The following is a 15,980-nucleotide window of genomic DNA, read 5'->3' on the forward strand; positions in this document are numbered from 1 at the left end:
TCATTCAAGAGTTCATGCATTATAAACTCACCAAGCAACTTTCACGACTACACCGAATGTTGAGCAAATATCAGCAAAGAGGATTAGTTCGTCAGTGGCAGCGGCGGGTGGCACGAGATCCTTCCTGCTTTGACATTCTAAATGATTGGTGTCAGTGTGATCCGGAGCGGATAGAACGAATGGAGGGACTTCTGCTGTCGAACCCGTTCTTACTTCGACTGGACAACAAGCTTGAATATGTTTGGAGGTGCATTGGCGCTTCTATCAAGAAATCCCCGGGGCAAGGCGTCATTGGTGTTGAAAGCGAAACGCCAAGAACCGATAAACATTTGACGACGCAGAAAAAGCTGGCGATTGTTTTTTCACGTGAAAGTGGGTGTTTTTGGAGACAGTTCGTTGGGATGAGTACAAGGCTAGAGCCCGAGGACTTCCGCTTGCCGATCATATTTTCCATCGAACGGGGTGGTGCGACCAGCCAAAGCATCGAGAATCGGGAGGGCAATTTGAAACTTGTCTTGATTCGGTTAGCAGCGGGGCTGCTTAAAGAGATGCCCGGTTTGCTTATGCGAGGCCACAGTGTCGATCTGGAATCAAATCCCAACTCGCTTGATAAGCAAAAACTTGATGCGCAATTGCTTGGGTATTATTTGTTGGGCGAGCTAGTTGCACATTTTGTGCTCTATGCGGTACCTATAAGTGGGATACTAGATTTTGCACCGGCTTTTTTGCGATGTATCGGCTGCAAAGGGAAGTACACGTTCACGAGTGACAAACCTTGGGAGATCGCGGGGCGCTCCTTTGCTGCGGGTTTTGAAGCAGTGCTTCCCGCCACCCTGGAGCTGTTTCACGCTGACGGCCTTCGTGTGCTATTCAACGGTCCAGAAATGAGTCTGAACATTCGCCAAATCGATTGGAACACCACAGTTGATTGGGATATTCGGGGCTCTGAAACAATGGCGGGTGAAGATATCGAGACTGCGAAAATGTGGATGCCTCGCTTGATGAACGAACTCGTCGAAGAGGAACAACAGCTCTTCTTGTTGTTCATGACTGGCACGTTCCAGTTGGCGAACGAACGTTTTTTTCGGTCTGAAGGCGAGTCTGCCCGCATTACTATCGCATCGCATCTTGATAGTGGTAATGCTGTCGATTCCGATACTATGTATCCTACGATGGAGCACAAACCAGATATATTACGCCTTCCGTCGTATAGTTGCTATGAAGCTTTCAAGAAAGCGATGCTAACTGTCATTCGACACGTCGACCAGGCGTTCCTACCCGAGTAAAGCTGACCAACGCTTACGAAAGGCCAAATAGATACTCCTGCAACAAAGTCACTACTGGGATATCTATGAGCTCGGCAAATAGTTCGTCGGCTTCTTCGCGCGAGCTAATAGACTCTAGCTCACTTGCGCGGAAGTGGAAAAGCGCGGCGGCGAAAATGGCGACAAGTTCTAGCGAGTCGTAGCCAATCACACGGTCCCAGAGCAGGAGTACTTGGTCGATGTCCAATATACCCGAGAACGCACTTTGAATCCAAGGGAATGCTATGTCCAGTGGCTTGAGGCCAATATTTATGAGGTGAAAAACTGTGGCGGGGCTGGAGCGCACAACAAGATCTTCAAACAACTTGCAGAGATGTAAGATTGTTCCTCGTTCGGTCCGGATAGCGTTGAGCTTGCTCCAGTACCGTGCATACAACTCACGAAAGACGAAGTAGATTTCGACGGGATCTGCGTAAAGATATGCAAGAGGTGCCATGTACATGACGAGGCCACTGAAAGGTAGAACTCCATTGGGGGGTATGCAGCTGTTCGTGTCGACATCCACGGTTTCATCGTGCTGGAGCTCTGTTGTTGCGATGCCTGGTTCAGCAAGGGAACAATGCACAGCTCCATTGACTTGTAATGCATGCCGCTTAACATAAGTATCACGTGTGAAAGCCATGAGCACGTTCTCGAGGTGATCTTGGAAAACGAAGTAATCAGAACTGTCGATTGTCTGCTGAAGATCAAGCAGATACATGTCATCCGTGAGGTACGTCCACTCAGCGGCTTGTCTTTTCAGATGTTCAAAGTAGCTCCGGTCCTCCGCGGTGGCAGGTACCGAAAGAACCTGGCGCCAGATCTGATGGCAGCGGTGAACACGTTAGATGTTATTCTACTTTTGCTCGTCGGCGTTCATGTGGGGATTGTCTTACCTGAGGTCGCAAGCTGACAGGACACCCTGTCTTGGAGTACTGGCGCGCCATTGATACGCTTTGGTGCGCTAATACGAGGTCACCGACGCGATTCTTTTCTGCTAGAAAAGCGCTTCTCTGGAAATGCTCGTCCAGTCCCATTTGCCCACATCCTGGCGCTAGCTCAGAGAATAAGCGGCGGTACTCGGGGAAAGGGGGCGAATAGAGCTGTAGTTGGATGGAACCTGTACCAGTAATACAATGACGTATGAATCCTGAAACTTTAGTAGGAGGAAGAAAAATCAGGACGTACCCCATGCGTCTGTGGCTGTCTCTGTTGGTTCGCGGACTCGGTTGGAAGGCTCGATCGCTTGCAGCGACCGAAGCAGGTCATTGCTATCCATAGTGTCAAAGCACGCATCAACACTTGCATATTGTCCCTCAACACGACTGGCAGAGCGTACCCATCATAGAGGAAGCTTGCAGCCAGAACTTTGTTGGCTTTCGCGGGCTTGGCGCCCTCGGCTTCGGGTATCTGTCCGTCGTCTCGTGCTGCTGCCTCGGCGCCCGACGATGGCGCAGCTGCTTTAGGAGCTACCAGCGGTCGTCCGAGCTCCTTCGCGACCCTCAGCATCTCGTCGCTCGTGATCCGTTCCCAGTTCTCTCGAGCTGCTCGAACGACGTCGAGACTGCAGCCGTTCGTCGACCGAGTCCCGGGCAGCTGTCGACTGTCCTCCGCTGCGACCTTCGCCTGCTTCTTCGATGCCGCGGCCAGCGACTGCATCGCGTCGCAGTGCAGATCGATCACCGTGCGCTTGAGCAGCCCCAGCAGCCCCATCTTCTCCAGCAGGAGGTACATGAGCGGGTTCTGCAGACTCTGCACTTGGTCCACCGCATACTCGGGCTGGGCCAGCTCCATCTTGACCAGCTGCTTCCACTCCTTCACCTGGTCCAGAGCTGCCAGACGCTCCGTGAGCAGCAGCGTCCGCTCCTCGAGCCCCACGTCTCCGTAACGCAGTGCTGCCATCCTGCAAAAGGCACAAAACCGTTGTGATTAATCTTCAACTTGTGTGTTATCGTACTTAAGGTGCAAGGACGTCACTCCGAATTATCTTCCGAGCGAGCGATGGGGAGTTCCGCGGCGAGGCTCTTGGCGGCGGCGCTGGCGGTGGCCCTGGGCCCGACGCGAGCCTTCTTCTTCCACCACCCCGTCGTCCACGGCGACTCGTACAGCTACAAGGGCGACGGAGGCGCGCCAGAGCACCCGGAGACGCTGTTCCAGCCGGGCGACGTCTTCACGGATGTGTGCGTGGGGCTGCTCATGAATTGAATTCGTAGGGCAGCGATCACTAATAATCATCCCTGGCGACTTGCACTATGCTGTAATGGCTGCAGTACATTGGAGAATTGGGATCTGAGCGACGTCGCGAGTCTCAACCTGCCGCACTCGATCCAGAAACTGTACGACAGCATACTCGATCCGTGGACGACAGCATACTCGATCCGTGGACGACAGCATACTGGATTGGCCCCCTTACTATAAATTGTGCTTTCGTTGTAATAGGAATTTGGTCAAGTGCAAGTTGGGAGCTATTCCGGAGGAAGTTCGCGCACTGGAGAGCTTGAGAGAACTGTGCGACCTTCCATTGAGTTGGATCTCCACTATGTATATCTTGTTGTTGAGGAAGGACTGACGAGGTGGTGCAATGTCGTGGATATGGCAGAAATCTGGCCGAAAATGAACTGGAACTATTTGGTGGTGCATTTGCGGCTTCTACAACCATTACGAAGCTGTAAGGCTACGGTACTGTTGTTTTTCCTTGGAATATCTCTGCTACGGACTGACCAAACGCCATACTGTGTTACTTGTAGAAATGCGTCGCACAACGCTCTCAATGCTTACAACGTCTCTTTCCCCGTGCTGGCGATGCTGTACGTTGACACAGTCCGATTTTCTAGTGTTACAACCCGTCTGACCCCTTATTTTATTAGTGATCTATCGGCGAACAGCTTGACGGATTTCCCCAATTCAGTCTTTGCATCGCCCCAATTGGACAGTTTCCGCATTGCCAGCAATGGGTTTGAGATAGCGGCAATGTCGGCGGCGCAATATGATTTTTTTGCGGGCCTATCAGACTTTCAGGCTGGATTCGCAGATGTGTCTTCGTGCTCGACGGGATCTTTGGTTTACCTGCAAGGAAAAGGTGTGTGCCGTTTGGATATCGCTGCAGCTGAAGATCCTGCGATTGTGATGAGGGATCATGGTGCAGATAAGGCACAAGAACCTGCAACTCCAATGGCTACGGTGGGGGTGATTATTCCTGCCTTGCCAATTCCGAGCAACACAACGAAGAAGTACATCATCGCAGCAATCGTTGTCATGGTGGTCATTGGTATGATTGCAGGGGTGATAGCTTTAATTTCGCTTGGTGTTGTAGGCGGCGTCGCCCGTGCAGTCTACGATTATATTGGCCGTTGGCAGAAGAATCGATACCGTGAAGGTATTCACGAAGACACTCCTCTGTTTTTCGACCAGGCAGCTCGTGCCAGCTATCAAAAGGAGATGGAGGCGGTTGATAAATTGTTCCCATCCAACGATCCTGTGCTGGTGACATGGCGTATCGATTACGACAGCGTAGTGTTTGTCAAAAAGATTGCCCAAGGGGCCTTCGGCGAGGTGTGGATTGGCCAATATCGCAATGCGCGAGTAGCTGTGAAGCGGTTGATTCAAGAGCAGGTATCTATGGCAACCAGCGAAGACTTTTTGCGTGAAATAAAGCTGATGGCGTGGCTGGAGCATCCGAAGATTATCCAGTTTGTTGGTGTTGCGTGGACCAAGCTGGTGGATATGCTTGCGGTCATTGAATATATGGATAGTGGGGACCTACGCACGCTGCTGGACAAGAAACCCCCCAAGCGCCTTCCGTGGCAGGAGGGTCTGAAACTTCAATATGCACTGGATACAATTGATGCCATTGTGTATCTGCATTCCTTAAGCCCCGTGATTATTCATCGCGATCTCAAGTCCCGAAACATCTTGCTCGACTCCAAGAAGGGCGCGAAACTTGGAGACTTCGGGGTTTCAGCTACCAAACGACAGAATGATATGACCGCGGGTGTAGGCACCGCTCGCTGGCTTGCCCCGGAGATTGCTCGTGGGGAAGAAAACTATACAGAAGCTGTGGATGTCTACTCTTTTGGCATCATTCTCTCGGAGCTGGATACACACCAACTACCATTCGCAGATGCCAAAACCAGCGGCACTGGAGCTCCACTGAATGACATGGCTATTCTGCAAGGCGTATCTTCTGGAAAATTGCTCGTCACAATGTCTCCCACGTGTCCTCGCAACCTTGAAGCTCTTGCAAGACGTTGCATGAGCATCGATCCATCTCAGCGCCCAGCCGCAGCCCAGGTCGCCTATGAGCTGAGAAAACCAGATCTATTACTTTAGCCAACCAAACGACGGCAGCAACTAAATCAATTGAGCTCGGTTTCATTTGTTTTCTCTGAGGAATGCATTGAAAAGTGCGTTCTACCGAATTCTACAACCGTTGTGGTTTGCGTTCGTGACTACTGGCGCTTGCGAGATCGAAATTGGCACATCTGGAGATTGAGTCGCTGGTGGTTGGGACGTAGTGTCCCACGTAGCGCTTGTTGGGGCTTCACTATTTGTATCCACTGCAGGCATTGCACTCAACACTAACGGTGCGTTCGTTATAGCTCACACAGCCATCGTAGGTGTACATTGGAAAAGGCTGTCTGCGACAGTTGGGCATGACTCACTCAACGAGCCATCACTCTCCCACTGGAAGTTGCGAAGATCAGGTGAGCCGGCGGGGCATACTGACGTTTCTGCGTGGTTTGCTGGCACCTCGTAGTTGCCCAATGTAGGCTCACTCGACCCATCGTATGAGGCGTACGCCTCCGCCAAGAACTTAAAATTCGGGAACCGTTCGTACGTGCAGTTGGTGCCCGAGTCCGTGCAATCCTCCGGAGAAAAGTAGCCCAGACCGTAGTTCTGTGGGCCGTACGTCTTGAACGGGTAGGCGGACGTGGCCATGGAATTTGCGTTCTCCGTTGAGTACTCAAAGGCAATGCCGCCAGCGAAGTAGTCGCTGTACTCCGGCAGATTCATGAACGCGGCGTCGTGGAACGTGCGCTGGGCCTCGTAGCCGTCCACCGTGGGGAACGACGGGCTGACGCATCCGAACTCGGTGAGCACGACGGGGATGGAGTAGTCGTAACTCTTGAAGCTGTCGCGCAGCATGTTGAAGCCCGTGGCTTTCGTGGGGTCCGAGATGTCGTCGCACTGCACGTACGTGTTGATGCCGTACCACTGCGCGGTCTCGAGCTCGTCGCTCTCATCGGTGCGGCAGTTGTAGTACAGCGCGTTATCGTCTCGGTCCGTGTCGGCCACAACGAGACCCACAGGCACCTGGCGCAGGCTCGTGCACGACTGCAAGAAGGCGCGCATGTCCCGGATGAACTTCTTCTGGCACGGCGCGTTCCACGTCCAGGGATTGCCTCCCGTACGGTGGTTGACCTCGTTGCCTCCGCTGAAGGCCATGACGTTGTCGTAGCGCGCGAACTGCTTGATAATCTTCTCGCCGCGGGACTTGTAGGACGCGGGGTAGCAAGCGGGCGCGGCGTCGGCCGTGATCTCACAGCCCTCGCAGTCGGAACCGAGATCGACGACGACGTAGATCCCCTCAGCCTGCAGCGCGCACATGAACGCGGAGTGATCGACGTCTGGGTCGACGGAGTAGAGTCGGATGACATTGGCGTTGAGTGCCGTGAATTGCGGCAGGTCTCGATTCCAGATGTGTTTGAAGTCCTCGGAGAAGAGATCGAGGTTGTTTACGTTGAGGGGTCCGGTGTTGGGTCTGGGGTAGTAGTTAACGCCGCGGACGGCGAAGTAGTCGCCGGTGACGGAGTCGAAGAAGCGGTTCCCTTTGATCACAAGTGGACTGGCGGCGGAACCGATCGAAGCGGTTAGCAGTTGCAGAGATGTTATAGTGAATAATGTCGTGATAGCATGAACCATGGTTTGGGGGTGATGCCGTAGGTAGGTATGGGAGATGTCGACTTGGACAGTGAGCTTGTCGACAAGACCATGAGGGCTTCACTTTCTAGCGGTGGTGAAAGATGTAGGATCCCAGGGAACGATGAAGCATGGTTCTTCATGTGCGGAACCATCCCATAATGGGACGAGTGCCGCTTAACTGCATTGTGATCCAGGCAGAGCCAAACTCCGTTGATGACACTGAAGTTGAAACGGGTAAGCGCATGTTAGTCCATGACGAAGACGAGCACGCGCGGTTCGATGCAAACCTAGCGAGTGTCTCTTTGTGACGGCTGTGAATCACCCACTTGACGGGTTCATTTCTATTCACATTCACCGATTATCTGGGGCTGTGGTAGATCTTCCCTGCTCATGGGATTCGTCATGCTGCTTGTGAGCGGAAGGGTGCTCGCACATGTGTGGTGTGGTCTAAGTAGGCTGAGCCCTGGAAGTCGCGGTAGTATCCCCTAAACGATTTTGTAGTATAATAGTCTTGTGGCATAGGTACCTAAAAAAGCGTTGTTGTTCTGCCATTTTGTCAGATACAAGGACGAGTGGGGTTTCTATACGCAATGTTAGGCGGACGATCCAGTTGCGCCTGTTAACAGTAGTGTTGTTTGTTCCTGGATGGGAATCAAAAGCTTATCTCGAACCATGAAATCAAGAGAAACATAAGGCCTACCTTTGCCTTGTATCTCGTTAGGATATCTGACGTACCCGCTGTACCTCTAAGTACGACGGTCTCGCGGAGCGATTTAAGATGATAGATGCGCTAAGCAAGCGGAAGCTCGCATCAATGAATCCAATTCCCCAACTTAAATCCCGCCAACACGGGAGCAGTGGATCTAAAGCGAGAAAAAAAAGCTGACTACGTAATTGCCGTTTTGATTTTACGCAAGTGTGCGAATGCGCATACTCGTTAAAATCAATCGTACACCCAGCCAACGAAAGTAAGCCACGCGCTGAAGAAGTAGCGTTCACTGGCGTGCTCTTGGTACAACCTTTCCGGAAAATATTTACCGAAATCCTTATACAAAATAATTCGTCAAAAACACCTTTTGGAGCTTCGTCGTATGTTCGCAGAGAGCTCGTACATGTATCTGAAAGGATGTCCATTTTCATTGAATGCAACTGAGTCAAAACAGTGCGTCCACGCGCAAAGTCGTTGTATTCGGTGAAGGTGAAAGTGATCTTTACTTCCAGATAGCTTAACGTCTTTATCATGGTAATTGCGGACCTCACTTCTACTTTCGTATTCGCGAATGGATGTAGCACCAAACTGCAAGGGCTCGATGCTGCGGAAGTTTAAACTACTTACTCTGGCAAATGATGTACGTTCTCGCCTTCGGTCATTCTAGACACAGGTGGTTTGGATGTCTTGCTGTAATCTGCCCTCGTGCCATACCTTTGTACTCCGTTTCAATCGCTATACCAAAAGTGACGAATCCAACAGAGGAAGAAGTGATGAAGTATCAAGGATTGTACCGAGATGCGTTGGAGAGCCCTATTACCAAGAGATTGTTCCGGAGCATTTGCAGTCGGAAGTACGACCCATTCTACGTGTCGTTGCCTAACGAAACCGAGGACTTCACCGAGGCATCTCGCACGCAGAAGGGTGCTGGATCGAGCAGCGCACCAAAAATACAATCACGTTTTCTCGAGCCCAATACTACGTAGTAGTTCGGGTAGTTTCTTGACATGCGATGTGTCGCGACGCTTTCTTCTGACATACACACAGAATCTCAATGCGGTATGAGCTTGTGAGCTTGGCCACCTGTCCTGCGTTTTCAACAGTGTAGTGTACTGTTCAGATGACCCACTCAATCTCACTAATGGGCGAGCGCTCGGTGGAAACGATAAAAACGGATGCCCGGCAGGAACTTGGATCCTAGGCACCATTCTCCAATTTTCAGTGAACTACCCGTCTCCATCTGAGCAATTCGACTTCAAATGGTCAGGATCATCAATTCATGGTGGCTTGCAGCTACCATCACTGCGGTCATCCTCAACAGCGTCGCGCCTACTCGTCCTGAGCTAACCATCCTCGCCGCCACTCCGCCTCCGGAGGCCATCCCAGAATCTGGAGTTAGCTCTACCCTCCCCTCCCACGGTCCCACCTCAAAACCTTCTGCTATCCCGGGCCAGCCCAAAACTATCGGCAACAGCAGCAGCAGCAGCAGCAGCAACAGTAGTGGCAGTCAAGCTGTTGGTGGCAATGATGCGGGGCACAACGACACGTTCCACCCTCTTGTGATCAAAGGGAACCGCTTCTTCGACTCCGTCACCGGCGACTACTTCGCCGTCCGCGGCGTTAACTACTACCCCAGACCCAACACCGGACCCCTCAACGTAAACAACCTCGATCTCTTCTCCGAGGACTTCAAACACATCTGGAATCGAGACCTGCCGCAATTCACGGCACTCAACGCCAATGTCATCCGACTCTACTCCGTCGACCCAGACGTCGATCACTCCGCGTTCATGTGCGCGCTGCAGGCTGAGGGGATCTACGTCGTCGTCGATCTCGGTTCCGACTGCGAGGGCTGTGAGATCACGGCCGACGCCGCGCCCGCTTGCTACCCCGCGTCCTACAAGTCCCGCGGCGAGAAGATTATCAAGCAGTTCGCGCGCTACGACAACGTCATGGCCTTCAGCGGAGGCAACGAGGTCAACCACCGTACGGGAGGCAATCCCTGGACGTGGAACGCGCCGTGCCAGAAGAAGTTCATCCGGGACATGCGCGCCTTCTTGCAGTCGTGCACGAGCCTGCGCCAGGTGCCTGTGGGTCTCGTTGTGGCCGACACGGACCGAGACGATAACGCGCTGTACTACAACTGCCGCACCGATGAGAGCGACGAGCTCGAGACCGCGCAGTGGTACGGCATCAACACGTACGTGCAGTGCGACGACATCTCGGACCCCACGAAAGCCACGGGCTTCAACATGCTGCGCGACAGCTTCAAGAGTTACGACTACTCCATCCCCGTCGTGCTCACCGAGTTCGGATGCGTCAGCCCGTCGTTCCCCACGGTGGACGGCTACGAGGCCCAGCGCACGTTCCACGACGCCGCGTTCATGAATCTGCCGGAGTACAGCGACTACTTCGCTGGCGGCATTGCCTTTGAGTACTCAACGGAGAACGCAAATTCCATGGCCACGTCCGCCTACCCGTTCAAGACGTACGGCCCACAGAACTACGGTCTGGGCTACTTTTCTCCGGAGGATTGCACGGACTCGGGCACCAACTGCACGTACGAACGGTTCCCGAATTTTAAGTTCTTGGCGGAGGCGTACGCCTCATACGATGGGTCGAGTGAGCCTACATTGGTCAACTATAAGGTGCCAGCAAACCACTCGAAAACGTCGATGTGCCCCAAGGGCTCTCCGGTCTTGAGTGGTTTCACTTGGGCAGGCGATTCTTCTAGCAGCGAAGCCTGCCCGACGAAGGCTGGCGCCAGATACCAGTGTCCTAATATCCCTGCCCAGAAGTCTGATGGGTCTCTGCATTTAGATGAAATCAACTCGGGTAGTGGCACTGGTACTGGCGCCGGCGCTGGTTCGCGCTCCGTGACAAAATCTGCGGCAACCTCTGGATTTGAAGGGCCTCTCGTGAGCTTGATGGTCTCAACTTTTGCAACACTGGCACTCGCTCGTTGATTGGAATTGCAGAAGAGAAAATGACGTCTGAGTCACTACGTACTTGTACTGTACTAGCTTTGTCATTCTTTTCTCGATCATAAATGTTCTTGCCTGATATTTTGCTTTTGCTTTACCATGAGTTTGTAGCATCCCTAGTTCTCGAACAGCAATGCGGCAACACACACAACCCATATAATAACTTGAGGCAAGCTAGCTGAGTAGGCCGAGCCCAAACTGCTACCAGAACTGCCACTTGCTCCCTCTTCACCCATAGATTCATCCGATCCCGAGTCAGCGTCCGAAATTTCGGAAGTCAGACTTGAGTCCCCCGACCTATCTCGACAACTATAACGCTCGCTCTGCAAACTCAACGTCTTGAACAGCGTGTCGAAGTTTAGTGAGTTCGCTGTAGCACATGCAGTAGCCTTGTCGCCCGAGTACTCGATGCCGAACACTGGCTTGTCCTGCTTGATGAACGGCACCAACGTGTCACACTCGTCGTACTGCACGCACTGCTCGTTAACCGAAAAGTCGAAGCTCGACACCAAAGCGTCGATCTGATCCAGGTCGTTCTTGAGACCGACGGTGAGGTTGAGCCCGTGCGCTGTCGTGGCCAAGAACTTGTTGAAGTCCAGCTGGTCGTTCGCGGTGAGGTCGAATCCGTTGTCGTTGAAGGCGCCGTCCACGTTGTCTGGGTCGACGCCGTCGCAGCCCTTGGCCCGGGCCAGCTTCATGCGGTCCGCGACGATCTCGCGCAGCTTGGAGCTGCGGATGTCCACCCAGCTCTCTCCTTTCCACTCGTCAAGCCGTGTACCGATGATATCGGAGCTGTAGCGGTCCTTGTCGGTCCGCCAGTCCTCGTACGTGCCGGCGCTGAAGTAGCAGATCACCTTGATGCCTCGTTGCTGCAGCTCGGCGATGGTGGCGTTCGGGGTGTCGAACATATCGATGTCGTACATGTCGACGTCGTAGGAGAGATCTAGCGAGCCGCTGAGCTGAATCTGGTAGGATGTGCCTGGGGTTGGCTTCCACCACGCTTTTACCCTGCCGATAAGACTCAAGGGAAGAGCGATGGCGAGGAACTTCATGGTGATGTGGATAGCTTGTCGAGTTGGCGGTCAGATTGAAAATGTGCAAATCAAGCAAACCTCCTGGATACTGTCGTGTACCCACTACCTAATTGACACCAGCCCGGTCTGAACAAGAAGGTGGAACAGACTTTGTCTTCGTCACTTCCAGTTGGAAGCGGATACACCTATGCGCCCTCCATGTTGTCCAAAACTATTATCAAGAGAATCATCGAGCGCACAATGCGTATTGATATCTATGAGAGGTCTAGGTACGGAATATTCGGAGCCTGCATTTGTTCGCCTCCTTCGTTCCACAGACTACATGAAGGAAATGCATTACTGAAATACTATGTGTTGGACTTAGAGTTCAATGGTTTAATGTCATGGTGTCCTCTGCCGCGAATTCGGATGTTTCGATGCTGGAATGGACACGACGGGTTCCCGTTTTTAGAATGTATAGCGGCGCGACTGGATTTACGAGCATCATTTCAACCGCAGAAATCTTTCTGACCGAGATCAAATACCTCACAGGAGAGAAGAAATCCCAAGATGGCTCCTACAATGATCGCCATCGACGTTGGCACGCGGAAAACACCCACCATTAACGCTGTAGCAAGCCCCACCGCTGCGCTCGCGTTTGAATGCACTGCTTTGTCCCACAACAAGAAGAAGGAGGCCACAATTAGGCCTGTCGCCGACGCGTTCACTCCAGACAGGAAGATCTTCAAGCTGTTATTGTTGCGGACGCGTTCCCAAAGTGGTAGCAATCCGAAGAAGAGGACGATGCCAGGACCAAATAAGCCTGTACTTGCGACGATCGCTCCGGGAATACCATAGACAAGCGCCCCGAGATACGCCGAGATGTTGAACAATGGTCCCGGTAGAGATTGCACTAAAGCGAGGCCAATCAAAAACTGCTCCTTCGAAACCCAGCCAGCCATTACGATGTCGTTCAGCAACATGGGGAGCATCACTTGGCCGCCACCAAAGATAATGGATCCAATCCAGTAAAACGTATAGAACAATGAGAGAAGAGAGTGCTCCCCGCCATCCTGAGGGTGGTACACTTCGAGCAGCACCAAAATCACCAGCCAGGAGAGCACGATCAGAACTCCGGCAAATGGGTGAATGCCAATTTGCCTGCACGTGAGCAAAGATAATTCAATGAATCATCTCGACATCCATTCGTGCACTGCACTTACCTCTCCAGGTGATTACATGTAGAAACGACGCGATCATTGGAAATTGGAGATTGCGAGTAGCCACACATTGTCGATAACAAGATAGTAAGTCCGCCCGCCGCCATAACTCCAGGAAAGATCAGCGACGACATCCCTTGAGTAGCTAAAATCACGCATGCAGACACCGAAGCGACAAAGTTCTTGACCGAGTCGTCTTCGCAGGCTTTTTGCCACAGTCGGACCGCCGCGATCACGACAATCGACACAGCGGCCGGGGCCAAGCCAGTCAGCCACACTGGAAAGCCATCTGATAGCATAGACGAAGTCAGTATCATTTCCATTCTTGGCACCCTCGCTCATCGTACAGGTACCTTGTAGATACGACTTGGCCCCAAAACCTGCCACTGTCAGGGCGATCCAGCCAGGCAAAACCCAGAAGAAGAGCGCGAGCAACCCGCCCAATGGCCCAGCGCGGAAGAGGCCCATGGCAGCAATCGTCTGCAGCAAAGTATTGCATAGTGTCAGCTCCGTATAGAGTTCAAAATTATAGATGAGGTCTCACCATCGTCGACGACGGTCCGGGAATGGCTGAGGCGATGGATAGCACCTCGAGGAACCTCTCGTCCGTCAGCCATTTCTGCTTGTCTGCATATATACATTGCACAGTATACAACCGCAGTAGCATGTTCTTGTTACTGTGTCCTGCCGTGAGGAGGCTCGTCGATGTCTATATGCACGTACACACGAATCGGTCGTGGGCGAGCGCGAGATGTGCCGGCGGGCCCCCAAAGGCGAACAAAGACATCGGGATCACTTCGCGCGGGATGGACAGCAAACGCTGAGCGTACGACTCGCCGCAATGCAGAGAGTGATTGTTGCCCAGGGGCAGCAGCGGCTTGGTCTCCAGGCGGGCCATGGCGACTTCTACGGTGAAGAGACGTCAAACTGCGATCGCCAGCAGCGACGAATCTTCTAATGCGAAGCGGGGGCTACTATTTAGGTGCATTTTCATGTTGAAGCTATGGTGGAGCTCTTGGACGGCGGTAAGATCGCAGTCACGATAGAGTGCGCCGGCACCGTGACCGTGAAGGTGTTGGAGTCAGGCTGCTCTACACTCACCACTTCTTCCGAGCCCTTACGATTCAAAATTGGATGACAACCTGACTTTCAGGAGTCACAAACGCACAAGTCTTCAAGTCACTGTCCTCGTCCTCGGTTAGAGACATTTTGATGCGTCGAGAACCCGCTGGCACGAACTTAGAGAAATGCCCCATGAAAGCTGCTTGTAAAACTCAGCACCGTTCTTGGCGTCGACGAGAATGGGAGATCGACAAAATTCTTGGACCAATTCGGCCCGCCATGAGTGTCCAGCACCATGTCCAGTTTGTCCACCCAGCTGCGTAGCTGTTTAAGTCTCCGACGATATCTCGACCATAGTTTTCACCTCGAGTCCAACTTTTGTCGGCATCTCTGAGTGAAGGCCCTTTGCCGGTACCCAACAGATTTGGCATGTACCCTTCACATTCTTCGGTTGGAGTATGAACAGGTTCGGATACGAGTCGTGGAATTCTTCAAGGTCGTCAAAATGCCCACCCATCCAAAAGACAAAATCGACGTTCCGATACCAGTGTACAGCGACTCCGCTAATATACTGAAGCGAATCGGGGTCCTCGAGCGGCGCTAAGCGACTAAGGATACTCGGCTTTTGGTCATCATTAGCGATAATCTTCACGCTGGGATGGTTCTTCGCCATCATCGGCCCGAGGTCGAATTTGATAAAGTCTCGTTCTTCTTCGGGGGTTATACGCAAGGTTCGCCACTTTGCGAACGCGAGAAGAGGCTTCTCGGGCTCATTCTGGACTGTCATCGCTCAAAAGTCGATTCCCTCCTTCTTGTATTCATCAAAGAATTTGGAATAGTAAAGTGCCAATGCCTTCCAGTTTTTGTCCCCAGGGTCACCTTTCATGTGTCAGTTCATAGTAGAGTTCTCCTTCGTCATCCATGCAGGGGGCGCCCACGAAGACGCAAAAGTTTGATATCGCGCGACGTCATCTTCAGCACGCGTTGGATTAGCTCAATTTTGTGTGAATTCGGAGCTTTATCCACCTCGATGGAGAAGTTTTCCATGGCAAGATCACCCTCCCTATCATTGTACGAGTAAATGTTCGTGGAAAAGTCATGTGACCCAATCGGCACTCGACCGAGGTTGTACTGCAGCCCTTTCTCACTGGTCCAAAAGAATATTTTGGAGTTTCGGCGAGAGTTTGTACACGTTGATGGCCGCTGAATCTGTGAAGGCTGCTCCGAATCCAATTATACTCTGATACTGCGTCGAGACATCGATAGAGAAGGTAGGGCTGCTCACCGGACTAGCATCAACTTTTATCCCCTTGTACTCGAGTCGTGCTCCGGTCTGAGACGTAGTGTAGACGCCTACGTGCCCAGCAATAAGCTCCAGATAAGCGTTGGAGACCGAATCACATTGTGTTTCGTTGCAGACGCAAGTGCCATCCAAATTGTCCTGGTACAACGACGACCAACTGGAGCACGCGGCAAGAACTCGGTACGGTGAGAACGCCAGAGTCACTGCGCTCACTGCCGCAGCAAGTGCTACAAGACGTTGCATCGCACCGCGAGGAAGCTATACAGTGTAGCCCCACCAAGTGAGTGGGGGTACTGTACTCTGTAAATTTGCAAGCCTGTCTTATTGGGAATCCCAACCTGGGGTTGTCCCAGTCGGCCTGGCTTCAGTATTGCTCAGTTCCAGGTGTCGTGCAAGAAAAGACAAAGGGTGAACTTCAGCAGTAATAATACATGTACTAATTTTATTTACAGGGTGTATTAAT

General features: G+C 52.4%; 6 protein-coding genes across 8 annotated transcripts; 2 read left to right on the forward strand and 4 right to left on the reverse strand.

The window, feature by feature from the left end:
* Positions 1-1,299: 1,299 nt before the first annotated feature.
* Positions 1,300-3,206, reverse strand: IUM83_16583 (TBC1 domain family member 19; the record flags this gene model as incomplete). The annotated part of the gene is made up of 4 exons (XM_067941475.1): positions 1,300-2,127; positions 2,201-2,424; positions 2,493-2,575; positions 2,644-3,206. 4 exons carry the CDS (start codon positions 3,204-3,206, stop codon positions 1,300-1,302), a joined length of 1,698 nt encoding a protein of 565 aa, XP_067783295.1.
* A 99-nt stretch (positions 3,207-3,305) lies between these two features.
* On the forward strand, positions 3,306-4,590 carry IUM83_16584 (TKL protein kinase; the record flags this gene model as incomplete). Its single annotated transcript, XM_067941476.1, has 7 exons — positions 3,306-3,484; positions 3,575-3,640; positions 3,744-3,812; positions 3,904-3,972; positions 4,052-4,111; positions 4,172-4,484; positions 4,585-4,590. 7 exons carry the CDS (start codon positions 3,306-3,308, stop codon positions 4,588-4,590), a joined length of 762 nt encoding a protein of 253 aa, XP_067783293.1.
* A 1,285-nt stretch (positions 4,591-5,875) lies between these two features.
* On the reverse strand, positions 5,876-7,226 carry IUM83_16585 (putative glycoside hydrolase; the record flags this gene model as incomplete). The annotated part of the gene is made up of 2 exons (XM_067941477.1): positions 5,876-5,881; positions 6,099-7,226. 2 exons carry the CDS (start codon positions 7,224-7,226, stop codon positions 5,876-5,878), a joined length of 1,134 nt encoding a protein of 377 aa, XP_067783255.1.
* A 1,968-nt stretch (positions 7,227-9,194) lies between these two features.
* On the forward strand, positions 9,195-10,901 carry IUM83_16586 (putative glycoside hydrolase; the record flags this gene model as incomplete). The annotated part of the gene is made up of 1 exon (XM_067941478.1): positions 9,195-10,901. The coding sequence occupies one exon, from the start codon at positions 9,195-9,197 to the stop codon at positions 10,899-10,901; it is 1,707 nt and encodes a 568-aa protein (XP_067783268.1).
* Positions 10,902-11,035: 134 nt separating this feature from the next.
* On the reverse strand, positions 11,036-11,971 carry IUM83_16587 (endo alpha-1,4 polygalactosaminidase; the record flags this gene model as incomplete). Of its 2 annotated transcripts, none has more annotated exons than XM_067941480.1 (1): positions 11,036-11,971. In XM_067941480.1, one exon carries the CDS (start codon positions 11,969-11,971, stop codon positions 11,036-11,038), a length of 936 nt encoding a protein of 311 aa, XP_067783270.1. The 2 variants fall into 2 exon arrangements, with proteins under 2 accessions (XP_067783270.1, XP_067783269.1); XM_067941479.1 differs by having other exon boundaries at positions 11,036-11,842.
* Positions 11,972-12,441: 470 nt separating this feature from the next.
* Positions 12,442-14,050, reverse strand: IUM83_16588 (the record flags this gene model as incomplete). Of its 2 annotated transcripts, none has more annotated exons than XM_067941481.1 (5): positions 12,442-13,093; positions 13,156-13,441; positions 13,506-13,632; positions 13,697-13,779; positions 13,876-14,050. In XM_067941481.1, the coding sequence occupies 5 exons, from the start codon at positions 14,048-14,050 to the stop codon at positions 12,442-12,444; spliced, it is 1,323 nt and encodes a 440-aa protein (XP_067783272.1). The 2 variants fall into 2 exon arrangements, with proteins under 2 accessions (XP_067783272.1, XP_067783273.1); XM_067941482.1 differs by having other exon boundaries at positions 13,059-13,093; positions 13,172-13,441.
* Between the last annotated feature and the right edge of the window lie 1,930 nt (positions 14,051-15,980).

Source organism: Phytophthora cinnamomi (genome assembly GCF_018691715.1).
Source record: "Phytophthora cinnamomi strain GKB4 chromosome Unknown Contig100, whole genome shotgun sequence".
Lineage (NCBI taxonomy): Eukaryota > Oomycota > Peronosporomycetes > Peronosporales > Peronosporaceae > Phytophthora > Phytophthora cinnamomi.